General features: G+C 47.6%; 8 protein-coding genes across 8 annotated transcripts; 3 read left to right on the top strand and 5 right to left on the bottom strand.

Annotated features, from left to right (window-relative positions):
• Positions 1 to 3,377: 3,377 nt before the first annotated feature.
• Positions 3,378 to 6,154, bottom strand: FSUBG_12777 (galactonate dehydratase; the record flags this gene model as incomplete). Its single annotated transcript, XM_036677598.1, has 9 exons — positions 3,378 to 3,956; positions 4,003 to 4,202; positions 4,252 to 4,400; positions 4,447 to 4,508; positions 4,568 to 4,653; positions 4,892 to 5,601; positions 5,653 to 5,764; positions 5,814 to 5,923; positions 5,979 to 6,154. The coding sequence occupies 9 exons, from the start codon at positions 6,152 to 6,154 to the stop codon at positions 3,378 to 3,380; spliced, it is 2,184 nt and encodes a 727-aa protein (XP_036531736.1).
• Positions 6,155 to 6,640: 486 nt separating this feature from the next.
• Positions 6,641 to 7,477, bottom strand: FSUBG_12778 (2-deoxy-D-gluconate 3-dehydrogenase; the record flags this gene model as incomplete). Its single annotated transcript, XM_036677599.1, has 2 exons — positions 6,641 to 7,297; positions 7,346 to 7,477. 2 exons carry the CDS (start codon positions 7,475 to 7,477, stop codon positions 6,641 to 6,643), a joined length of 789 nt encoding a protein of 262 aa, XP_036531737.1.
• Positions 7,478 to 9,946: 2,469 nt separating this feature from the next.
• FSUBG_12779 (allantoate permease) lies at positions 9,947 to 11,586 on the top strand (the record flags this gene model as incomplete). The annotated part of the gene is made up of 2 exons (XM_036677600.1): positions 9,947 to 10,096; positions 10,150 to 11,586. The coding sequence occupies 2 exons, from the start codon at positions 9,947 to 9,949 to the stop codon at positions 11,584 to 11,586; spliced, it is 1,587 nt and encodes a 528-aa protein (XP_036531738.1).
• Positions 11,587 to 12,234: 648 nt separating this feature from the next.
• FSUBG_12780 (myo-inositol transporter) lies at positions 12,235 to 14,582 on the bottom strand (the record flags this gene model as incomplete). Its single annotated transcript, XM_036677602.1, has 9 exons — positions 12,235 to 12,386; positions 12,437 to 12,529; positions 12,581 to 12,640; positions 12,689 to 12,822; positions 12,871 to 12,965; positions 13,014 to 13,171; positions 13,218 to 13,855; positions 13,917 to 14,299; positions 14,448 to 14,582. The coding sequence occupies 9 exons, from the start codon at positions 14,580 to 14,582 to the stop codon at positions 12,235 to 12,237; spliced, it is 1,848 nt and encodes a 615-aa protein (XP_036531739.1).
• A 2,608-nt stretch (positions 14,583 to 17,190) lies between these two features.
• FSUBG_12781 (s-adenosyl-l-methionine-dependent methyltransferase) lies at positions 17,191 to 18,153 on the top strand (the record flags this gene model as incomplete). The annotated part of the gene is made up of 1 exon (XM_036677603.1): positions 17,191 to 18,153. The coding sequence occupies one exon, from the start codon at positions 17,191 to 17,193 to the stop codon at positions 18,151 to 18,153; it is 963 nt and encodes a 320-aa protein (XP_036531740.1).
• Positions 18,154 to 18,292: 139 nt separating this feature from the next.
• FSUBG_12782 (homoserine o-acetyltransferase) lies at positions 18,293 to 20,145 on the bottom strand (the record flags this gene model as incomplete). The annotated part of the gene is made up of 4 exons (XM_036677604.1): positions 18,293 to 18,579; positions 18,632 to 18,696; positions 19,072 to 19,791; positions 19,841 to 20,145. 4 exons carry the CDS (start codon positions 20,143 to 20,145, stop codon positions 18,293 to 18,295), a joined length of 1,377 nt encoding a protein of 458 aa, XP_036531741.1.
• A 1,235-nt stretch (positions 20,146 to 21,380) lies between these two features.
• Positions 21,381 to 23,390, bottom strand: FSUBG_12783 (Hsp70 chaperone protein; the record flags this gene model as incomplete). The annotated part of the gene is made up of 9 exons (XM_036677605.1): positions 21,381 to 21,402; positions 21,464 to 21,600; positions 21,649 to 21,805; positions 21,862 to 21,977; positions 22,025 to 22,440; positions 22,503 to 22,713; positions 22,777 to 22,820; positions 22,874 to 23,197; positions 23,258 to 23,390. The coding sequence occupies 9 exons, from the start codon at positions 23,388 to 23,390 to the stop codon at positions 21,381 to 21,383; spliced, it is 1,560 nt and encodes a 519-aa protein (XP_036531742.1).
• A 575-nt stretch (positions 23,391 to 23,965) lies between these two features.
• Positions 23,966 to 25,281, top strand: FSUBG_12784 (phage C domain protein; the record flags this gene model as incomplete). Its single annotated transcript, XM_036677606.1, has 3 exons — positions 23,966 to 24,175; positions 24,243 to 24,814; positions 24,888 to 25,281. The coding sequence occupies 3 exons, from the start codon at positions 23,966 to 23,968 to the stop codon at positions 25,279 to 25,281; spliced, it is 1,176 nt and encodes a 391-aa protein (XP_036531743.1).
• Positions 25,282 to 25,819: the final 538 nt, after the last annotated feature.

Genomic DNA, 25,819 nt, shown 5'->3' on the forward strand with positions numbered 1-25,819 from the left:
TAAGTAAATAGACTTTAATATAAAAGCTTAATTTTTTAAATATAATTATTAAAAAAGTAATATATAGTATAAATAAATACTATTAAAATTATTAGGCAAAGCTAACCTAAAGAGTGACTTTAAATGTAGTAAGAAGGGGACCTTTTGGCTTTACCTCTTTAAAGTAAGGGCAATAGAGTTTACTAAGGAATCTGCTTTTTAGCTATTAGTTAGATTTAGTCGATCAGACCGGCTATTAGTCCGTTAGAGGCCCATAGGGTCTTTCCTAAAAGTAAAGCTATTGCAAGATTAGAGGTAAGAGGGAAAAGGTTAAAGTACCAATTAGTCAGTCAGTCAGTCAGTCAGTCAGTCAGTCAGTCAGTCAGTCAGTTAGTTAGTTAGTTAGTTAGTTAGTTAGTTAGTTAGTTAGTCGGAAAAAGGTCCTTCTGGAGCTGTAGGCGACAGATTGGGTTGCCCTCTGCTTGAGGACGCCCCTGGCAGGGTCCCTGAAGGGTCGCTAAAGGCAAAAGCCGGCTGCAGGCCCCCCCGAAGGGTAGTTATAAAATCCCCTCTATGAAGATCAAAGAAAACCTCCTCTATTAGAGAAAATTTCCCTCTTTTGGTACTGTAGATAGCTTCAAGAAGAAGAGGCATAGTAAGAAGAGACACAGCAAGAAGAAGACCGTGGGGTCAAGCTAGGCGGAGGCATTTGCCTCGCCTAGGATGACAGCCTGTCAGCATCAGGGTCTTGTATTACATTCCCTTATAGGGGGTAGTCCGAGGTAGATTTTGCCATTTTACACTGTAACAATGCTTATGTGCGAGAAAACGAGCAAGTCTGAGTCACCACCTTCGCCGGATTTCCAGACCTCATGTGCGGAGAAGGGCTTTAGGGAAGTTCCACAGTAGTTTATGGTGTGTGTCTTCAAGTGACCGACCTTTAGTCGTCTAATTCTAAGATTCCGTGTGCTGGTGTGAAGTCGAGGGTATCAGAGCACGTCAAGGGACCAGCTGTTGTTTGACTGATGTAATTGTCGAGATGGTGCAAGACAAAGACAAAGATGCATCGCCCCCAGAATGCGGGGAGGTAAAGAAACTGGGCTTTGGGTAGCAGAGCCTCATTGGCGCACTGATATTGGATAGCCAATTATCAGTTGGTAACTTGGCCAGCTGACGAGTTTTGTGTGCCTCAAGCTGATTTAGATAGCCAATAAAGTCGAATAGACAATGTTGTGCCGGAACAGAAGTGGGAAATGCAACCTACACTTCTCGAGAGGTGGACCTGTCAAACCTCTACCCGCTCCGTCCCCTCTGGCACACTGAACATTCACTCCCACCAGCGCTGGCCACCATAACTCTCACTTGGAGGGCCTCAATTTTACCAATTTTGGCTATTGAGTTCCTCATTAGCAGGTCAGGATGTCCTTGCGGACGTGCGTGGTGGAACTAATGCGTGCATGCCTTCGCACATGCACACGGATTCCAGACCCAGGATAAGGTACATTTAGAGGACAGCGTATATTTAGTGGCACCCTGCATGACGTGGCCTTGATGATAAGTATAAAAGCTGCTCTTGTGCGCCGTTTGTCGCTGCAAGGCGTGACAACTCAAAGAAACATTAACCACTACAACCCAGAAGCAAGCTCCATCCTTTCAGACCTGTAACCGTACCTCATAATAAGATGTTAGTCCTTCCAGGTACATAGGTATCTTCAACACTTACCAGCTAATACTTCAGGCATGACTACGCCACTAGGCCCCTCAACTCAACATCAGGAGAATTCGCGGCACCACTGGACAGCTGCACCTTTGCAGACATATGGGGGGTAGGTAAATATGGCAAAGAGGTTATTGGGTAGAATCAGAATTAGTATATGCCCAGAGAAGAGCTGATGTGATGGATAATGACAGATGATTTCTTGGAGTAGTATCTCTGGGATTAGTAGGGACTAAGTAGCTTCCGAGAGCAACTATTGGATCACAACATTGGCTTCAGTGCTATCAGGATTAGGGGGCGACCCAATAGTTGCACTTCTATACGATTTCTTCAAGAAGACATACGATTGAGACTGTCATCTCATTTAGTCCAAGAGTGACGTAAAACAGAGTCCTGCGTAGCTGATAGTAAGCTTGCCTAGAATTATACCTTAATGCTTTGCGTAATGGTAGAAATTAATATTATTGTTGCCCTATGGATTGACCGCTTGTGGACCTCCCCTACCTCTATCCATGCTACATAGTCGATATCTACCTTGTGTCCATAGTCACCGAACCGATCTGCCCCGTCTGGAGCAGCGGTAGTAAGTTCCCCGGATCTTCCAATGTCTTTATCCTCTCTTCCAAACTCTCCTCGCCATCCATCATCTCCAATTGTCGATTATACAGTTCCTTCACTTCTTTCCTAGTCGCAATCATCTGCTCACAGTATAATTGACAATAATTCTCCAAACTTTTGATACGCTCCTGCAGTGCTTCTATCACCTGCCAAGCAGACGAGCTATTCTGATACGAAGCTTTTAGCTGATTTGCCGCCTCCTCTTGATTCCCTTCCACGGTCTCCTCCAAATCACTAATGCGACCGACGAGATTCTCCAGTTGGTAGCTCCCTTTTTGCTGAAGTTGTGCTTCGAGTTCTCGGACCCGTTTTTTGAGCGCTGTAATGTCCTCACTTGTTTTTAGAGATGTTGATGAATGGAAGCATGAGAAATGGCCGCAGTAACATGTCGCGCCAGGGAGGGATGTGTTGTGGTGAAAGCCCATGCATCCGCAGCGATGGCCTTTTAGTTCCGGTATCGTGAGGATATAACGACATTGGCCTTGCGGTAATTGCGCTGCATCTCCAGGTGGTGCTGAGGCTGATTGAGTGGAGCGATGAAGATCATTAGGATGGGACATTTTTGATGATCGACGAGCACTGCAGTCTGACATTTTGACGACAAAGAGAACGGTAGCACAAAGAGAGAGAAGTAACCAAAGGCACTGACTCGGCGGAGATTTCCATTAAATGGAGGTCATCAGCCATTCCGCCACTAGAAAGGACCACGCGACCCCGCCAACTTGTCGGTTCGGAGTCAAGCCCGAGAGGAGAAGAACGTGGGGGTTTCCAGATGGAGCCCGACGACATGGATACGGTGCGAGTTGGCCCAAAGGGGAATTCTCTCGAGTCATCAATCGGCACTAAAAGAACATCCCACGATCTGAGGGGAAATGGGGTTGCAGTGCGGATTTAAGCATTTGCCGTGGTTTGCCGATGAGCTGAGCATGTCGTGATATGGCGGTGCAAAGGCATGTAAGGGAGCTGCATCACGAGTGCCCGGCGCCTATCCTGCAAACTCTCAAGATTGCGAGACTTGATCGTCACTCTATTGCCTCAACTGATGATCTAGTATAAGACTACCTTACTTGCCCTGGGCGCTTATAAGCCGCTTGTTGATGGCCAACAAGATGGTATACAGAGTCTCAATCGTCGCAACATCAATACCAAACTCTTTCCCCTTCCTGACAGGATACCCCAAAATGACCTCAACCTCCATCGGTTTGCCATTCTCATAATCCGTCCTCATACTGCTTCCAATAGGCGGCATCGCCAAGATCTTCTCTAGAAGCCTATCGATCAGTTCATATTCCAAAGGAACACCAAGCGCATTAGCAACATCGATAACCTCCTTCATTAGCTTTCTTGTCATGGGAGTTGACAGGTCGGATGAGCTGAGCCATGCATGCGTGTCCATAAGCGTAAGAGCAGTGAGTGAATTCCACGCTGCGTTCCAAACGACCTTCTCCCATCGTTGCACTTGGATGTTGGGTACAATTTGGAAGATGGTTTTGCCAATCGACAAAAGCGATTCAAACTGAGCGAGGCGTTGGGTATCCCTTGATGCATCGCCCGATTTGTTCGGATACAACCCAACTTGCATATCCTCGGATGTCGTATGATTGATGAAACCAGGCTCTGGCTGCCTTGCACCAACCCATGTCTACAGTCATTAGTAGCGAAATGACAGGTCAGAGAGATACACATACCACGCATGAGATGATGGTTGCACTCGGGAACTTTTCACGGAAAGCGTCCTCATTGCCAACTCCGTTCTGGATGATGACGATTGACGTGTTATCACCAACACCGGGGGCAATGTCGGCAGCAGTGCTGGCTTGATCGACTGCTTTGTTCGTGCAGATGATGAAGTCAAACTTTTGGCCAGCCTCGGCGACGGTTCGAAGAACTATGGCTAGGATGAGAGCAAATTCATGAGGATGTTGGGCGACACATACCCTTGTGAGGCTTCACGTGGTGTTTTCCGTGGTTCTGGCTGTCGATTGAGATACCATTCGCAGAAACGGCTTCAAAGTTCGATCGGGCGACGACGGTTAGGTGAACATGTTCGCTACGGCTCAGAACGAAGGCGTAGAAAGACCCGATCCTCGAAAATGTCAGTCATGATCTGATCACAGTCCAAGTGAACGTACGCTCCAAGGCCATAGACCAATACTTCCAATGGTTTGTCACCCATCTTCGCGGTACGTACGTTCTAAACGCGGGGTAGTACAAGAAAGCAGGTCCAAAGATGTAAATACAAGGAAATCTCACCAAGCTCGCGAATGCTTTTCCGTTTAAGTTTGACCCCTCACTCCGGGGACTCCATCGCCAAGAGCGTGGGGGTTCAGCATCCCGACCTGAAATGCCGAGCATGTCCCGGACATTGCCTGCCTACCCCAGATTTGTGCCCTCGTGGGATGTCAGAGTTTGAGCGAGAGTGGCACGAGAGTTTGGATAGCGATGGCATGTTACGGCCGAAATAATTGATCACAGGCTCGAACAAGACCTTCAGATTAAAATGACGGTTTGAACTGCTGTGTGCACTATTGCATTACCACTCTCTAATACTGCCATCCGGACCATGGAATGTCTTACACTGCCATGGCTCTGTTTCTTTCGCAATTCTAGCCACCATCTCCTCATCAATCTCAATTCCCAACCCATGCCCCGTCGGGGCCTTAACATGTCCACCTTCAAGATCAAAAACACTAGGATCGTTGAGATACGTCAAGAGATCGATGTCTCCAGCCTCAGTATTATAATGCATCCCCAAACTCATTTCCAAAATGGCAAAGTTCGGTGATGACAGCGCTACTTGAACTGAAGCGGCGAACGCAACAGGTCCAAGCGGACAATGAGGCGCAATCGCGACATCGTAAGCTTCCGCCATAGTAGCTATACGCTTCGTCTCAGAAATACCGCCCGCGTGAGCGATGTCAGGTTGTAGAATGTCGACACTCGAGTCTTCCAGGAAGCGCTTAATATCCCAACGCGTATACAAGCGCTCGCCGAATGCAATAGGGATGACAGTCTGGTCAGAGAGCTTCTTGATAGCCTCAGGATGTTCGACAAGAATAGGCTCTTCGATGAACAGCGGTCTGTGAGGTTCAAGAGCTCGTGCGAGTTGCTTCGCCATTGCTTTATGACACCTTCCGTGAAAGTCAAGACCTGCGTCTAGACCTAATGCCTTGACCTGTTTGAGACGCTCGACGGTGCTGTCGAGCGCGGATGGGGAGTCGATCCAGCCTAGGTCTTCGGTGGCGTTCATTTTGACGCATGTGAGGCCCTGCTCAAGGCGCTTCTTTCTGCGGGCTGTTAGCATTTGCTAGGAACTGGACGTTTTGGTCGCTTCTTACGCGGCTGCTTCAATATCTGAGGGCCTGTCACCGCCAATCCAGCAGTACACTTGGACCTTGTTCCGCACCTTGCCACCAAGAAGCTCGTAGATCGGAACCTTCAAGTTTCGACCTATTCTTGTTAGCTTCAGACTTCTTAATAGCGCGGTGTCTGTAGTCACCTTTCAAATCCCATAATGCGATGTCAATGCCTGAGATGGCAGACATGAATACTGGTCCGCCACGGTAGAAACCATGGCGCCAGAACGTTTGCCAGATGTTTTCGATATCACTACCATCTCCGTTAGAAGCCGTTCGTTCTGTGCCTTTAGGATAGCATTGCTTACTTTGCTTCTTGTCCAATGATGCGTGGGATCATCTCATCCAAACACCCCTCAACAGCAAGATCATGGCCCTCCAAGGTAGCCTCACCCCAACCATGCTGTCCATTTTCATCAACGACCTTAAGCATCAGCCATCGCGGCTTGACACGGTAATACTTGACAGAAGTGATCTTGGCCATTGTTGATATGCTTGTTCTTACGAGTGATACTTGACCAGACACGAATTCCCCCGACTTTTTAATGGCCATGACTCGGCTTCCCCGCCGGCTAACACGACATCGTCGGATTTAGTTTGAACCCCCCCCCCCCCCCCCTGTACCCCCACGAACTAAAGAACTACGTAAATCTGGGGTAACGAGCCGCATGACGCAAGGTTTATTTCCATGCTGTGCCTCGGAGGGAGCCTTGTTTTCCCACCATTGCGAGCTGGTCACGTTAGCCTGAGCTCCATGCGCCCAGAAACTTTGTTCTCTCCCGAGTCAGCGACAGAAAGGCCCCTACTCTTGAAGCATGAAGAAGAATGCTGGTGAACCGGGGAGTCTTTTCTCAGAGCTTTTGGTGTCACTCCATAAATATGGATTGAGAGGTACGCATGTTGGTAGATATGTAGTGATTGATAAACTCCTTGAAGAACACGGTGCATGTTAAGTCTTCTCTTCACCATGCTAACGTCCCATCCATCCACCATCAACAGTAACCAACTCTCCAGAAACATACAAACTCCCCCTCCCCGCCAAAAACACCGTAACACCCTTGAAATCCCCAGGACATCCCCATCTCCCCGCCGGAATTCTCGACAAAATACTCTCCGCCCTCTTCTCATCGTTAATCAGCGCCTCATTCATGTCCGTAGCAACATATCCTGGCGCAACAGCATTCACATTAACACCCTGACTCGCCCACTCGTTACTCAACGCCTTGGTAAGCTGCGCAATTCCACCTTTTGCTGCTGCGTACGCCGGGACTGTAAGACCGCCTTGGAAGCTGACTAGTGACGCAACGTTGATGATGCTTCCGCGATGGCCGCTGGAGTCCGGATTGCGGGTCAGCATGTATGAGCCTAGATCGCGGCATAATGTCCAGACTGTGCGGAGGTTGACTTGGAGGACTTCGTCCCAGTCGCTCATGGGGAATTGATGGGCTGGGTGTCGACGTTGGATTCCGGCGCAGGTAATTAAGATGCTGACGTCGTGACCGTCGGCGATGATGCGTTTACTGAGATTCTCGACTTGTTCTTGATTACTGAGGTCTGCGGTGTATACGAAAGCTTGTCGGCCAAGCTTTTCGATCAATGTCTTTGTCTCGATGTTTCTTTCGTCTCTCTTGATGGTGTCAGTTAGCTTGGCAAGTCAGCAGCACAGGAGACTTACCTGCACCAAGATTATATCTGCGCCAGCTTCTGCAAGTGATAGGGCCATGGCCTGACCGATGCCTCTCGTTCCGCCAGTGACAACAGCCTTACGGCCCTTTAATGAAAACATAGATTCCAAGATACTCGTCATGATTGCAAGTGATTCAAAACACTCTGTGATGAAGTCTGCGATATGGAGCCTAGAACTTCAATTGTTCCTTGTTGAATGACAGTCCACGAACTGCACCCCAGATTTAGACGTCGAACTACTCTTACATCTGGCCCAGAAATTATGAAGTCAGTTAACTTGTCATCTCGTGTGACCCCCACGTCGGCCCGACTCTGCTGTCGGCATTCTATCCGTGTCTAAACGATGATCATCTGCGGGGAATATTCTGGGGTAATCCTCCTTCAATGGCATTCCAGGCAGATTTGCATGTCGGGCAATAAACACGGGGGACACAGTGAGTCTTGACCAGAACGTGGGGGGTTGATTGAGGCGGGCGCAGGTACCGTCGGTCCGTCGTCATTTTGAGGTTAGCTGACATTTTGGTCGGAGCCGTCAAAGCTGCTGGCGCTGGAGCGTGGGGGTAAGCCGATTGACATGCTACATTCCTGCTAGGCCATGCTGTATGTGAGTCAGGTGTTGAACGAGGTAGAACGAAATGGAACGGTCCTCCAATCATGATTGTTCTGTTCTTGCTGATGTGTTGATTATCCCTAACCTGTACTTGGCTCCACCAGCTAGATACTCTCATGCTGTTAAAGACATGCATCGCTTTAATACTAAAGATAATCTCTAGAAAGCAAAGATAAAAATGTACTTATTGTTTTGTGAGCTATTATTCTGATTCATTACTTCAGCTTTGGTTACAACGATCGTCTCATCGAATTTGCTTGAGTTTATACTCATGATGCTCGGACCTTAAAATCGGATGCCACCTGGCAACTTATCATGGAGACGCATACAACATTTTAATAGAATAGCGTTCCTGAACGCTAGACTTTTAGTATAAATCTATTATAATTGCCGTCCTTATGTTGTACCAATAACCCAAGGCCAACCTCAACAATCTGCGACGAGTTGTAACCAAGGAAGTGATAGCAATAACAACACTTTACATACCCTGTAGAGTCCTCTTAGACAGCCACCGGTCATTTTTATATCGAAAATGCCGCATTCTACAGAAAAATCAAAGATACAGTCTGTGTATGAACCAACAATGAGAAGTTTCATGCACCATAGTAGTCGTCGATGGCGACACTTTCTCGGGTAGACTGTGTACCGCACTCAACAACTCGCATACCTACGGGGTCCATCTTCAGCTGCACCTCAAGTCTTTAGATCGTTCGATTTCTTGCAAGATCAACGATCAAATGTCTCAATCAAATGTTGAGTGCCCCCAATGTAACATACTTGTTCAAGCTTTCACATGCAATTGATCTGTCTCACTACCTACAGCCTCTGCAGGGGATAGACATTGACAAGGCCACTTAAACCTGAACTAAACAGAACCATCTCTGATAAGCCGCAATTATGCGCATCTCCCATGGCTAGAGCTGGAAGCGTGAGGTTTTACTGTACATGTGAAATCTAGACATGCTCCATGCCGGGTCGACAGTCAACCAGGCTAAAAGCGGGTCAAAGCTCTCACGCTCGGATCCGAATGGTCGCAGTGACGAGCAGTGAAAGATCTGAGATAACACCGCGGTCTAGATCGTACGAGAAGAATATCACAAGGTGAAGACGGCTATAGCAGCTGAAGATGAAGAGAGCGGCTTTTGAACGAGACCCCACGTCAATTGCCGATGGGTGAGGTCAATTGCCAATGGGTAAGGTTAATTGCCAATAGGTGAGGTCAATTGCCGATAGGTGAGGTCAATTGCCGATAGGTAAGGTCAATTGCCAGGAAGTTTATCTCGTAGGAGCATGATCATAGCGGTGCTGTGACTGTTTTCAGGGCGTTTTTAGCGCAGGGGCACTACCTAATTCCGCGCAAGCGACAGTGCTCGACAGGGCAGTAATTCAACGCTGCTTCTGTCTGTTGAAACCTTTGTCAACGCTGCAATACGAACAAGATCCAATTCTCAACAATTCCGCGATGCATAACCAATTGCCGAACCAGATCAGATGCAAACAACCTAGATCTTCCCCCCACTGAAAATCTCCTCGCGGTGCACATTCACTCAGGTTGACAGTCAACCACACCGCGGTACACTTCCGGCCACATTCCCCATATCTTCTCCGCATCGTCAACCCCCACGTGCCAACAATGACGTTTGGTCCTCAACCATTCCGCTAAGCGTCGCACACGAACAAGCAAGGTTTCGACCATGACTCGCCCTTCCCTGCTCTTGGAGAGTAACGATCTACCATGTGGAATTTCACCGCTCGTCACAAACCCCGCTGCTCCCCCAGATTCTCGCTCTTCCCCAGACTCGCTTCTACTCGCGTGGGGGAACACAAGCCTCTAAACTCTATGTCATTGACACTAACAGTCTTCCCGTCGACCGGTGAAATAGCTAAAGGATAAGAAGGCCATTGTTTCTTCTCACTTTGAGATCTGCGTTCCCTCATCCATTCATCACTCCCTCATCACCATTAGCGGAGTTCAACATAATGTCTACTTTCAAGGGTGACGTTTCTCCCTCTCAACAACACGCTGAAGATGTTGAGTCTCAGATCACCAAACAGGATCTTCATCCTCAGAATGGCGATGCTGTCGCTCAGATGATTGGTGCTCAGCACATTGAAGTCACCGAAGAAGACGTGCGTTGCCTGGCTCCCTCTACTCCTCCTTCAACCATCTAACTCTCATCTAGAATAAACGCCTCCGCCGAAAGACCGACAAACACGTCCTCTCCATCCTCGTCTGGGTCTACTTCCTCCAGATCCTCGATAAATCCGTCCTCGGCTACGGCGCAGTATGGGGCATGCGCGAAGACACCAACCTCAGCGGAAATGAATACTCAATGGTCTCCTCCATGGCGCCCATCGCACAGCTCGTCTGGCTACCATTCTCCTCATGGCTGATGGTCAAGATCCCCCATCGTATTTTTATGGCTAGTCTCGTGTTTGGCTGGGGTGCTGCGCAGACGTGCATGGCCGCTTGTACTACCTACCAGGGCCTTCTTGCGACACGTTTCTTGCTGGGTTTGTTTGAGGCTGCGTGCTTGCCGCTGTTTTCGGTCATTACGTCGCAGTGGTACAGACGCGCTGAGCAGCCGATGCGGGTTGCTTGTTGGTATGGAACTAATGGTCTTGCGAATATGTTTGCTGCTGCGCTTTCCTTTGGTCTGGGCCAGATCAATGGCTCGCTTGCATCGTGGCGCATCCTCTTCCTCTTCGCTGGTCTCATCACCGTCCTTACTGCGCCGGTTGTTTACTTGGTCCTTGACAACGACATTCCTTCTGCACGCTTCTTAACCGAGCATGAGAAGCTACAGACCATTGAACGTCTTCGTGCCAATCAGACTGGCACTGGAAGTCGCAACTTCATCTGGAAGCAGGCTTTCGAGGCCCTCATTGAACCCAAGACATGGCTCTTCATTAGCATGGCTTTGTGTCTCAACGTTACTGCCGCTGTCACCAACACCTTTGGTCCCATCATCGTTGGTGGTTTCGGATTCGACAAGGGCGTTACATCGCTTCTCAACATTCCCTTCGGCGCTGTACAACTCCTCGTCATCTTCCCCGCCTCGTACCTCGCACATCGATACCGCGTCAAGTCCATCTTCCTCATCGCCGTCATGCTCCCCGTCCTCGCAGGAGCAGTCATGCTTCGCCAGCTCAACCGCGATCACGTCGCTCCTCTGCTCGCAGCATACTACATGCTCGCCTTCGTCTTCGGCGGCAACCCCCTCATCGTGTCCTGGATGATCTCCAACATTGCCGGCACGACCAAGAAGTCGGTCATCATGTCGCTGTACAACATTGGTGTTTCAGCTGGTAACATCATCGGACCTTTGCTCTTCAGCTCCAAGGATGCGCCGTACTACAAGCCTGGTCTTACGAAGACTATGGGTATTACTGGCGCTTTGATTGGTGTTATCCTTTTGCAGCTGGTCAATCTTATGTTCTTGAATAAGATGCAGGAGAGGAAGAGAGTCCAGAATGGAAAGCCTGCTAAGATTAGGGATTTGAGTATGGAGCATCGCTACGTGGCAAGTGCTCAGGATAATGATGATGATGGCTTGGGACAGAATGCCTTCATGGATCTCACTGATTCCAAGAACGATGAGTTTGTCTATGTCTACTGAGTGTTGGCGCAAGGTATTCAATTGAATAGGAGTTGCTAAGATAGCGTGTTGATTGTTAATTTATGTGTTGATCAATTCATTTTTGGCTCTATGGACACCAGACGATCTATAAGTAACATCAGCTCGTTCTCAAGGTTCATGGTCGGTGCATTCTATTGTAGTTATATGGCCTTTCGACTTCTTTTTCTTTCGACTTTTCGCTTCGTGTAGATGCGACCGGGATCTAACCGACGTTGTCGCCTACATTACGAAAGCTTCACCTTTTGGTTGCTCCTTAGGTATCCTGGTGCAATGTACGCCACTCGAGTTACTACGTTCAAGTTGCTTTGGCCTTTTGTACCATTCCTAGAGGCAGGCCATGAGCAGCAATGAAGCCACGCTTGAGTACTCTCCAGTGTGTCTCGGTATCATAGGCCGATAGTTAGAATCGCAACAAGGCAGATACACACCAGAGAAGAGCAAAGCCATATTGAAGACGAAAGATGTACTAAGGGTATACCATTTGACTATATACCCCACGCACCTCATAAAATACTAATCGTGAAACCAGCTCACCAACCGACCAATGTCAATCATGGTACATCATTTCATCACCAGCACCTAGCAACCTAATCCCAACGTTACAGCATCATGTACTGATAGACACATTTAATCCGAGTTAAAGGTCAGTTCAGCACGCTCAATAATAGGCGGGGGCTTGACGACAGTCTTCTTGCGGAGGATGTGTCGCTTGAAGAAGTATGGTAGCCAGACCCGTGTCTCGTAAGAGATGAACTGCTTGGTAGGGACAGAAAAGACCTCTGTTATATCATTAGTAGCTGCTTGGTGGAGGTAGGCTCAGGTAACTTACGGTCAAGTTCTTCGAGGGTGAGTTGCTTGGTCTCGCGGACGAAACAAAAGATCATGCCCCAGGCAATCAGATTCAGTCCTGCGTAGAAACCAACTGCAAAATATTAGTCAATATCCAATGAAACGAGAGATTGAGGCAACGTACAAGCTCCAGTGGGAGTCATGGCATTGGTCATTCGGGGGAATGTAAGACCAAGGACACCAGCTGTTGACGTGTTAGCGAAGGTCAATCGATGAGGTTCTGGAGACTTACCAAAGGTGTTGTTGATGCAGACAGCCCAGGCCATACCCTGCTCACGCTGGATGGTGGGGAATACTTCGGCAGAGTATTGGAAAGCAACAGGACCTTCTCCCAGGGAGTAGGCGATGGTGAAAAGGTACACGAAGCTGACAGGTTAGTAGGTGGACCTTCGATGAACAGGTTCAGAAACTTACAGAACGACGGGTCCGATCTGGGCGCCACGACTACCGCTGTGATTGAGGAGAGATAGACCCGCAGCCAACAAGAAAATACACATGAAGGGGAAGGTCTAGATCATGTTAGAAAGTGTGGTGCAAAATGAAGCTTGTTCACTTACGATAAGACAAAGAGTTCGTCGTCCCTTGGTGTCAATGAGGAACAATGTAGGGATGGTAGCAATGACCTGAATAGCACCATATCCAAGAGAAGCATACAAGGCTTGGACAGCTGTGTAGCCAGCGTTTCGGAAGATGGTAGAACTGTAGAACGAAATGACTGACACTGTTAGCGATTGAACCATCACAAGGAAACGGTGACTTACTGTTGATACCGCACATCTGCTGCGCAATCATGACAGTAGAAGCACCATAGTTCGCGCGCCTAATGCGGGGCACAGCAAAGCAATCCCACAGACGCTGGAAATAACCCGCACCCCTCGCAACAGTCAACTCCTCCTCGTAGATAATCCACGAGTAGTAAAAGTCCCTAGCAGCAATGATATCATGCGCTCTCAGCCTCTGCATCGATCTAAACCCCTTGGCATGCTTCCCATGCTTCATCAACCAACGCGGCGACTCGGGGCAGAAAAAGATACCAATACCCAGAAGGAACGAAGGGATGAAGGCGGAGCCGAGCTGCAGGCGCCAGGAGATTCTGCCGGTGTCCTTGACGATGACGTTGGCGCAGAAGCCGAGGAAGATGCCGACGACGACCCAGAGCTGCCAGAACATGACGAGGGCACCGCGGACGCGGGCGGGCGCCATCTCGGCGGAGTAAATGGGGACGGTGGCATTTTTGGCGCCGATGCCGATGCCCATTACGAAGCGCACGGCGAAGAGTTCTTGCCAGGAGTGGGTGAAGCCGGAGGCGATGGGGGTTGCGGTGAGACAGCATGCCGTGATGAAGATTTCACCGCGACGACCGAAGTAGTGGTTCAGCGGATCAACGATGAAAGCGCCACTGTACTCATTAGCATTGCCAACCAAACTGAAGCGTATTGAATTGTAGTCAGTGAACTTACATCAAACCAGCAGTCAAAAAGATAATCGAATTGACCAGTCCAACAATCCACTGGTCACGAACACTATTCTCCTCATCAAGCCCAAATTCCTGGGGAAACGACAAATTGGCACCGTTGGAACCAGTCTGATCCCAACCCTGAGTCGCAGCGCCAATGGCACACAGAGAGATGGAGTACCAGAGCATCTTTGGTCCGTGCCATTTATGATCGCGCTCGTACTCGAGGGCTTGACGCTCATCTTCCTTGAGCTCCTTGACCATGTTGAACTGCTCTTGGTCACGGGCTACGAGGGCGGCGCGGGAGAAGAGCTCTGCGTGTTCGGAGAGGCCGTGTGTTTCGGCAAAGACACGCGCATCGTGGGCTGCTTGTTCAGGTGTGACGCGCTGCAAGCTCGAATGTCAGCAATTGAAGATAAATTGTATGCGCCAATTGAAGTGATGGGTGAGTATCACATCAATTGTTGTTGTGGTCATCATCGCCGAGCTTCTTGGCAGAAGGCTAGGCGATGAGCCAAGAGATCGCCAAGCGTACCTTGAGTGGATTCTCAACAATGTTCACGGCAGTCGAGCCACGACGACCTGTAGCACTGGGCGGTACATTGCCGAGACCATTCTTCTCATTGTGAGACGCCTCTGGGACATCAGGGCCCAGTTCCTTGTTATCCATTGTGAGAAATGAGTCTTGATGGTGAAGATGGAAGAAAAGTGTGAAGGACTGAAGAGCCAAGAAAAGAAAAAGACAGAGGCCAAGGGTAAGGTTAAATAACTTGGCAATTGAGAATGCGGGTGAGACCTGGGGCGGATGAGTTTGGATAAGGATCATCGCTCATCCCCGGTTCATCCCCATCTTGTGAGCCAGTCTAAGGATGAGGATGGGGGAAGGGAGATGGTGGGCGGGCGTTTAAGCGTATCCACCACATGCAACCTTTGGATATATCTGACCACCAGAATTTGGAGAGGGACTTGGGAAATTGTGGAAACGTTAAGGTTATTGTCTCGGAATGAACCAGGGGCTCTCTCTTTATTGTCTTGGTCTGGGGTTGCACTGAATGCTCCGATGTTGAACACGGCAGTTGGCAGGGTAACTTTCCATTCCAACGGCTGATTCCATCCTTTACAGTACAGTGCCTCATAATCACAATTGATATCAACATTGAAGAACGACTGTCAATGTCTTGGGAGTCTCTGGCATCAGACCAGTATCAACGGCAACGATCTCAACTCACCTCCTCTTTTTCCCCATGGAGATCCCTCCCAAAAATTGGAGAAGCTCTCTCCGCTACAACGAATCATCTCGACGTTCTCCACGCGCTAGCAAAAAGCCGCTGAGCACCCTGAAATTTGGGGTCTGGGGGATTTCGCGGGCAGACAAACACGATACGTACAGATTAATTCGGCTGCCTAAACGTCATCGGATAAGCGGCACATATGACGTAGTGGAGACACTTGCCAAGGCATCCATATTCTTGCCCTTCCAAGTGGAGATATCCTCCAGGCATCCAAATAAAAAATACAGAACTCCGTGCTAGCGCTCACATTTTGAACATTTTACTTCTTTATGGTCTGAGAATGACTTTAGTAAATTTACAGAGAAAATATCCCTCAAATCTAGAAGCTCGTGGTATGAAAAGTTTAATCTATTTGCCGTTGGGAAAAAACTTGGTGTTGGTTGCAATATGTGCAGTGTAACATCACCGAGACATCGCGCTAAACTGTAATCAAAGAGGATAAGACCATCGACGCTCGTTTTTGCCGTTTTTAGAGCGTTGGTGCGACGGTGCAATAAGAGTGCCTAAACGGAACGATCGGACTTGTTTGGGTCTTGGCTTTGTGCAAGTTTCGTTTCTTCGGGACCGATATTGGTGAGAGAGCGTTGGGTTGAGATGGCGGGGTTTTTTAGACTGATTCTATTGTTTGTTTGTTGAAATGCGGAGATGGAATGAATAACGCGTGATGATCTTGATCAACACATTTCGATTGATTAGTGCTGAATAACGGGCGTTGATCACGTCTGTCATCTGACATTCTCTGTGTTGGTCACTTCATTGGACAAACACTCGCTCCATCGTTGCTCCACGATCATCACCCCCGGATTGTCGCTGATCTATGACCCCCAGATTATCAACACGATACTCTCAGACATTCGCGATCTTCACCAGGATAGCAATACCACATATACTATTGTAATACTCGATCTTGCATTGTCTCGTGTCAAAAGATCAGGCAGCCGAGTCGTATCAGACCCTTTGCACGGCAACCTTAAATTAAGCTTATGGGTATAAAGTGGCTGCACCCTCCAGCCGCACTCTTCTATATAACAATCACCTAACGCTTTTGCAGTGACTTATTGGAGCAATAGCTGAGGGCGTCGTCAAAGAAACGACGTCACCGGGAATACTGCCACTTTTACGCCCGCCTTTCATTGCTGCTGGATCTGTCGCGATGCTTGGCAGATAACCAACCCCACTATGTCATATCCTCGCAATTATTCCCGCTTACATCCTCGTGAGCAAAATTCAGATTCGACATGAGGGGAACCTGGGGTAATCTCGTGAGCACTAGACCTCATTGACATGAGTGTGAAGTGCAGTTTCTATCTGAGAGATATTCACGTGTCTGGCCTCACAGCTTCGGCATTCTACAGCGGATTAGACTCGTCAATAGGGTACGTAACCGAAAAATAACCTCATTATTGCATGATAAACAGAGGATAAGGAAGACTTTCATGGCGGAAGCGGTAAATTGATTGGTGATTTAAACTGTCTTGCTTCCATACAACTCTTTTTATTAACTTATCTTTGTCGGTCTGAGGCCTGATACTGATAATCTAACTGGTATCTGAGCGCAATTTGGAGGAAGGGCTTCAACCGTGCGCAAGATCTAAACAGCACTGAGATTTTGCACTCAAGGGTAAGAGAAGGAGATACGTAGTCGACCAAACGTATCGATAAGTATGAAATTTGTGATTCGACAACCAATCACCATGTCGTGTGCGATTGTATCACAGCTCAGATGAATACTTCTGCCAGAGCAGTGGAGAACATAAACGCTTCTTAACGTTCACACTGCTTATAGAGCATAGGCATGAACTGAAGTTAAGGGCTTACATGGAAGGAACTTTATTATCTTTATACAAAACAAGATTGCACTAGTCAAGATCAAGCCGTGCATCTTATGGAAATGAAGCTGTAGGATTGCTTACTCAGATGCCCAGATATCGGAAACTTATGTGACTCTGCAAGACCGTAAGCGGATACATCGCAGACACATTGGATATGGGTATATCAGAAGCTTCACTGCTTGTGGAGAATGTACTTGGATCTCTTGACCATAGAAGCATAATCACCCTAGAACCCGTTACTACTGCCATCAGCCACAACATGAATGCCCCAGAGTCCGACCGAGCCTTCTCACCCAAGCAGGCCTTGAAGCCTACACCAGAGCTCTACGGTGAGATCGTCGGTGATGGCATGAAACGTCTTGCTGTTGCGTCTCTGTCCTGCACTGAGACCTTCGACCACTCCGAAGTCATCTTTCACGATGTCGGTTGCGGCCTCGGAGCCGGTACTGGAGCCATCATGAGTCTGAGACAAGACGATGTTGCCATCAAAGGCACCGACATCAACGAGGACGTCTTGGAAATATATCAACAAAACATAACTGCACATAAATGGCCCGCCGAGGCTCTCAAGATGGACGCGTCGAGGCTCGATTTCCCCGACGAGACGTTCACCCACTGCATTGGCAATGCGCTGCTGTTCGTTCTGGAAAATGACGGCGTAGACGCGATCAAAGAGATGCACCGCACCTTGAAACCTGGTGGTGTTGCCATTCTCAACTCTTGGGCTCACACGCCAACTATTCCTGCGATTCATGCAGCAGCGAAAAAGACTCGACCGGATGGTACGCCTCTACCACGAGAAGGGCTAGATAAATGGGAAGACAAAGACCAGTTGCGGGATGTCATCATCAAAGGAGGGTTTGAACCGGGGAAAGTGAAATTCACCAAGAAGGATGTTCATGTTACTGTCGGCGATCTTAGGCGTTTTGCGACAATGATATGGAGTTTTATTGGAGGTACTTCCAAGGCGGGATGGCTTGAGTCGGATGGGGAGAACTGGGATACGGCTGTTGATGCAGTCATGGAAGCGCTCAGTCAGACGGAAGGGTATGAGAAGCTTGGGGATGGGAAGAATAAGATCATGTTCAAGGCTCATATTGCCGTTGCTACCAAGTAGATCATAGGAAGCCAGGACTTCACTGCTGGAGCAAATACGGTCGTCTGACTGGATACGAAATAACAGCAACTATGGACATAAATCAATTACTTGCAGAGACAGTCGTTTGAATTATTTCTTTTATGTCATATATCATCAGCTAATTCTCCCTATTCGCAAAAGCGCCCGTATCTCTTCTGATCTCCTCCTTTCCCTGTGTTCCTCCCCGACCACCAGGTTTTCCAGTTACAGACTGTGGAATATCATGACCAGTCGCACTGATCCCCTCACCAACGCCAGATTCTCGACCTTCGGAAGCTGAAAGGACTGCGTTGTCTGCTGCACCAGCCAGATCGGATGAGCCAAGACCGCCGGCAGCCTCGCCATCGCGCTGGTGAGGGTTAGGAACGGACTTGATGGTGTTTTGTTTGCCGGCATCACCGGGAACTGATGTCCATGTCAGCGTATGAGTACAGTCTATCTGAGGAAAGCGACTGACTAGATGTCCCGTCTTTGGCCATGTCGAAGAGATCTCCGCCTTGCTTGGAATCAGACATGTTGTAACTTGGTAGCGTTGCAGTTGAATATAGTTTTATTGATGTTTGATAATGAGTAGTAATTGAAATAGGAATGAGCTTAGATAAAATATAGGAAAAAGAAATGGTATTTATGGTAGTGATGCTATCAAGGTCCTTTCATGATGTCATGATCTCATTCTCAGCACATCCATCAATCGCATCGTCGTGACGTCAAAAGCCCGAATCACTGACGCGTCGATATTATAGAGTTAGCGTATTCAATGCTGCAAAATTTCATTTCGAAAATGTGATCTAAACAGATGGAAGATCGACCAAGACCCTATGTCGCTTGCATCGTCAGGCCTTCCATTCCATTGTCATGTGACCAAAACCAGCTCTCATTCTAAGCGTTAACCCTTACGCGCCCGATCGAGCAAGAAGCTTCTCAAGCTCGTCCTTCCAAAGATCAGCCATGATGTAGCTATCGTGTCCAGTGGTCTCATTGCTTGCAAGAATGATGACTGCGCGGCCATATCCAGGTGTCATGTCGTTCGCGACACCATCCTCCAAGAACCCGAGTTCGATGGGGTTCAGCAAGTCATCGGCAGTATTGACAGCAGTCAAAGGGACCCTGATATTCTTGAGACCTGCTTTGGGATTGTAGGTCTGAGATGCGTTCCAAGCATAGAGTTGATCATTGGCATCGAAATCTTCAAGGCGAGGGATGATGTGCTCGTCGACGTATTTATCGACGGCTTCACGAGTCGGGAATGCTCGCTGCCAGTATGAAGGTGATGAAAGAAGCACAAGCTGAATCATCAGCGCACCACCAAGACCAGCAGCTGGTTGCTTTTCATAATCGCCGCCTTTCCATGCTGGATCAATGGTGATAAGCTCAGTGATGAACTTACGAAACAGACGATTATGTCCAGCTATCTCAACCGGAGAAGAAGAAATAGGCATCAAGGCATCCGAAAAGCCAGGATATTCTGCACCCATCATCCATGTGTGCATACCGCCCATGGAGACACCAAGCGATAGACGAGTCCGATTAAGTTTGAAGTGCTCAGTAAGGCGAAGGTGGTCTGCTCGGATCATGTCGGGATACTGATACTTCGGAAAGGAGGCACGAAGCCCTGGTCTTGCTTGAGTTGCCGTGACCGATGGCATCGCGCATTATGATGAAGTACTGATTGGCGTCGAGAGGCTGGCCTGGGTTGAAAAGGGCACCAGCGAACTCTTCCACGAGGAATTGGGCGCTGGAACCAGTAGTGCCATGGAGGAGAACAACTGCGTTGTTGGTTCCATCGGGATTGACTTTGAGCTCGCCGAGGGTCTGATAGCTGACGTTGAGGGAGTCAATCATCTCCCCAGAGTCGAAGGTAAAGGTCTCAATATTGAAGAAACCGCTCATTGGCTTTGGCCACGATGCCTTGGCATGTATGAAGGGTAACAATAGTCCCAGACAGAGAATTGCTTTGGTCCAGGGCTTCATGATTGCTTGCGAGACAAGATGTAGGGATGTGATTTAAATCTGTCAGAATTGGATATTTGAGTGTTTCTGTATCGAGATGAGGTTGAAAGAACCGTTTGAAACAGAAGACTTGTATAGAGCTTATATATTCAAGGTTACGTCTCTCATATCTCAGAAGAAGAAATTGACAGTCATCCCGTGTACGATCGTGATCTGGGCTCAAGCGAAACCGAGCCTTGGCAACATAATGTCCGATTGAGCGCAAACGCATTAAATGATATCGAAGATGGCCACCTACGATTCCCAGACGACATAAAGAGAGGTCCATCTCAATTGGTAGAAGTTAGAAAACCCTTGAATCGTCGCATATGAATAGAGCCGCAAAAAGATCGACTGACCCGAATGCGAACCCGCAATGCGCGAAATGCACTAGAACCTCTGTTAAACCACGGGTTTCTATCCGCTGCCAAGTCCGTAGGACTGGGACTGGGACTCGAATGCGAAGTCCGTAGGTAATCAGGGTGGCTGAGTAGGCTGACGTCATGAGATCATGTGCTGTAAGCACTGACAGATCCGCCGCTGCCACGACTCAATGTAGAGTTCGGGTTTCATTTCACTTTTCTTTTGGCTTGCTTGACTTTGCGTGGCGCGCTTAAGTTGCTTAACGGGCCGTTCACCTGATTATTATGAACAATTAGGCCCATACCATAAAGTAGCAGTGGCTTCTTTGTCATCTTGACTAGATCTTTCACCCATCGGCAGTACAGCTGAAGGAAGGGTTTACATACACGGCATCATAACAATCATGATATAAAACAATTACTCATACTTCTGCGGTCATACAGATAGCACTCATTATATCATATTCTCTTCATCGATTTCGACAATTCCGCAAATATACAGGCAAACTGCAACAGCTACAGCATAGCCTCTAATTCTCTAGTTGTACTTCGCATTCACTGTACCAAAAGATTCCCCGTCAATCTCCATCGAAAACTTCATGACTGCAGACTCCAATGACACCACTAAATCATAGTCGAGCTGCCAGCTGAGTTGGCGGGTTAGCATCATCGAGTAAATATTGTGTCAAGACAAGCACTCACAACGGCAGTCCCTTCGGATCTGGGTAGCACATCGAGTCAGCAATATATCCCACGAGATGTTGTGCTCGACACTCACCAATCTTCTTTTCAAACTTCGACTTCGGTACAGTTGACATGTCGGACTTCAAGATACAGTTCCTGCTGAACATACCACTAGTTAAAGGATGCCGAGGTGCTGTTCTGGTTAAGTAATTAGAAAGTCGACCTTTTTAATGTGGAGAGCAAGTCATACTAACCTCTCCCCGCATTCGAAAAGAGTGTTGTGTAAAATGAGCCATGAGGGGTCGTCTATACTGTTCAAGTCTGAGCAAAATGAAAACTTGATTGTTTGGTCCCGGACAAGATTATCACCAATGTTGATGTACCATGTCATCTGATCTTGTTAGTTCCAAAACAAAGTCACGATGTTGAAACTTCTTACACATTGTGACCTTGTAGTACCGTCACGCCATATCATAGTTGGCTGACCAGCATCGAGAACAGGATCATGCACATGCCACGATCGCACTCCGTAGTGGCGTGTTGCGGAGGTACTCGTCACAATTGCCTCACCTGGCAATCTGGAGAGGGCTGCACCTCTACAGAAAAAGAGAGGTCAGTAAAGCTGATTCTCACGATTTCGAACCAGACCTACTTTGCAATAGCTGCCCAGGCATCAGGTGGCTGCAGAATGTCAATGTTTGGTTGATCTTTTCGCACCCTTTCTATCAAGTACTGATTACTTCCAAAACCGCCGACAAGAAAAATGCCCTAGATTGATTAGTAAAAAAAAGTTTACTTGAAGTACCACTGCGAACCTTGATACCATCATCCATTCGTTTCAATCGTATCCTTTGGACCTGATCATTGATAAGTCTAATGATGTCATTGATAAGGGGGTCAAAGATTCGCTTGAGCTCGACTCTAGCATGTGAGAACTTGTTAATTCTGAAATATCGACAATGAAACGCAGGAATAGCATACCCAGTCAGTCTCCAGGTACTCGCTTCGAGACCACAGTCCAGATCATCTTCCAATTTAGCGGTTGGGAAGTTAACGAAGTACTCTTCTTCAACCCCCCCTCGAAAAGACCTTTTGATCTCCCGATCAAACTGTTTACTGGCTAGATGGAAAGCTCTGCTTTTCTTCAGTTGAAGCCATTGATCTTCCCCTACCAAATTCTCGACCTCGCTGGAAAATAATTTGTTTAGCCCCAGGGACCCGGCCATGCCACCTAGATAATCTCTTAGTATGGCGCACGGAAGTACAAATCGTCCAGTCCGTTGAGTAACTCACCCGTTCCTGGAACGATCTCTTTGACCTCAAGCCTGGGAAGCGCTGCTTCGACTTGATATGAGATCAAATCCACGGTGCCTCCACCAGCATCACAAACGACGAAACAATCATTTTTGTTCAATCTACGATCCATCTTCTTGGCAGTCCATAAGGCAGCAGCTTCTGGCTCCTTTATCAAGTGAACAGGACTCAACCCTGCCATTTCAGCTGCCTAAATAACCGAATATGTAAGCCAAGCTGTGAAGCTCTAGATATTAAGATAGGACAGTCATACCTTTAGTGTAGCATCCTTCGCAGCGTCAGACCATACAGCTGGAACTTTTTGAGTTGTTAGAGGTAGGGGCATTTACTTCAGGTCGGTGGCCTCTTACCTGATAGGACATACTCTTTATGGCAGAGAGCCACGTAGTCCTTTGAGAACTTATTCGAGATCTCAGAAATTGCGTGGCCATAGATGGCGCCAATAAAGTCGGCAGCGACTTCAACAGGCGGTTTTGGCAGTGCGCTGATGTCTTTCTTCACATTTCTCACGGGAAGATAGATAGGTATATCTTGCTTCGCATCGAGTAGAAGTTTAACTCCGACTATACCGTCGCTCTGGTTATTAAGCGCTGCACCCCAAGTGAACGAATCTGGATTCTTCTTGTCATATTTGATTAACGTTGGAATTTTAGGTGCATCAGGACTCTCCGCCCCTGAAATCCAATATTCGTCAGTCAACCATGATTTTCAATGAGAGATTCATGTCGACTTACCTGGCCAATTCTTGATTGAAATAGGGGTACAATCGCGCTGGTTTGTGAAGCAATATGCTATGCCAGAATATGTTGTCCCAAAGTCCAGAGCAATAATGAGTTTGTCATCTGACGAACTAGTCGGTGGGGTCATCTTTGACAAACGATCCGCTAGATCGTTCAGGTTTTTTGACATGGCGAGCGAAAGTCAGAGTGCGAAGGAAAGAACAGATTATAGAAAAGAGCATACAGGTGATGGGGAACAGGAAAGAAGTTGATTGCGCGTGTGGGAGCCGAAGAAACACTTCCCCATCTGATTTAATCCAACAGAGTACAGTATCAGCTCTACCGGGGCTTTTGGTGCCGCTGCCACCAATTTCATCTTAGCGCCGTCTATTAGGAAGGCGGGGAACTAATTATAGAAACGCTCATGCACTTTATGCATGTTGGTTGAGCAACATCACCAACAGTCACAATCAAGTCTCTATCTGGACCATTAGGGATCCTGCTGTTACCGCTGTCTTTCTAAATTAGCTTCAAAGCCTCCGCACGAGTTTCGGTATTGAACCTCGGCTACCCCAACCACCAGAAAACATAATTTAAAGGGTACTAAAATGACTTCATGTGTCGGTAGTCAAATGCAGAGGTGCTGCCTTTCTTGAAACACTCTTCGACTCATTCATTTCTCATCTTCTCTTCGAACCTTAGCTTGTTTCGTTTGATAACCAAATGCTGAAAGGGTTGATCGATCTGTTTGTCCCCAATTCCGCTATGCCTAGTAGAAAAAGCCAGAGTAAGAATGCTTCGCAAGGAGAAACCATCTCCGAAACGCAGAGCAGGTCGTCATTCGCAAGAGAGGTCCAAACCGAATGCAATCTTTTAGCTGAGCAAATTGCACGATTACCAGCTACAGTTTGGGAACGCTTGTCACAAACTGAAGTGAGTTTATTGAGCAGACAATCGTGTTCCATTAGCGATAAGCGCTGACCGTGCAATTACGATTCAGGAAATCTTATCTGATGGACAAATTCATTCTTATGCGGAGTCTGATTATACTGCTCAACTACAAAAAGCCAATTTCGAGATTCAGCGCAAAGAATCTACTATCCGTCAGTTGAGAGTTGAGCTAGATGCCCATAAACTTGAGATACAGCAACTACGTGCCAAGGAGCAGAGCTTGCGTGACTTGGTGCACGAGAGCGACACCTACCCGGAAGTCAGTGAGCATGAAGTGATCTCTGCCTTTGTCGGACTCCGCCAGAAGGTCCAGAAGTTAGTATCTAGCCGAATGTATCGAATGGAAGGGAAACCGTTATGCACTGAGAGCAAAACTTTCATCATGTCGAAGGACCTATCTAACACATGGAACAATGCCACGCAAGCAAATCGGAAACTCATGTTAAGATCATTTGTCTATCAGCGCTTGGCGGATGAGATCCTTGCCTATGAGTTTTTCGGCATATTGGAGTCAAATTCAGAAGACGATGTGGCGTCTTCCAAAACTGACAATATCTTCACTGGTCTCAGCCACTTTGAGCGTTTCCTGGTAAAGAACGAGGGTAGGTCCCTGTGCCCATGGTAAGAGCAGTCACTAACAACTTTGAGTTTCTAACGATATTGTGACAAAATGGCGGCTATCGACAATGAAAAGCATCGAAGCTATGGGATTGGCAAGAGGCCCATTTGGTAAGGCACTCGCGAGACAAATGTACGATGACTTTGCACCATTCATCGTCGACGAAGCTACCAGAGAAGACAAAGAGAAGTTACTCGAAGGCTTCATGGAGCTCTGTGATAAGGCATACTCTCTTCGATTGTTTATGCGAAAGTCCAAAAGTAACTACCAGTGTCACAATATAAGCCTTGGGAGCCCAGTGGAGGGTATGGATCGTTGGGCAGATGTCTTTGGGGAATTGGAGGGCACACAAAGTGGGAGAAACACGGTTGTTCTTACACTGTTTGGAGTCTTAGTTTCTCAGGCTGGAAATTCCAGGAATGACTTGAGAATCTTAGAGAAGGCGCAAATCATTGTGAGAAGAAGGTAGATCCGCTGGTGCGTGGCAGATACTTTCACTAGTAGTATTATATCTATATTAGAAGATAGTCAATACCATTCTCATCAAAGGGAGGATAACCCACCTGAAGTCTCTGTAAGATATTAATAGTGATAATTAATATTGGTTGATGATTTATAGGCCTGAATTCTTTAACGGCTTAACCATGTTGTGACACGATGAGTATGGAGGAGACGATGACCTTGCGTTAGTGTTTAAGCTAGGCTCATAAAGACAAACCAAACCATTCACAATCACTGTTAAGTACGCGATTCGGTAGTAAGATCTATGACCGAATTATTAGGCTGTGTCAATAAAACTGTGTAGTGTATTGCAGCGGTGGCCCACTATCCCGATTACATGCTGACACCCAAAATGACTCACTTCTCAACATGACTCATCACAGGATACCGCATAAACCACACCCTTTGTGAGAATTGTATCTTCCGCTTGTTTAGATAATCATTTGATTCTTCAATTGAAAATATTATTCGTCACACAACTGTCAAGATGTGCATGTGCGACCATC

This window comes from Fusarium subglutinans (genome assembly GCF_013396075.1).
Source record: "Fusarium subglutinans strain NRRL 66333 chromosome Unknown NRRL66333_c0000290, whole genome shotgun sequence".
Lineage (NCBI taxonomy): Eukaryota > Fungi > Ascomycota > Sordariomycetes > Hypocreales > Nectriaceae > Fusarium > Fusarium subglutinans.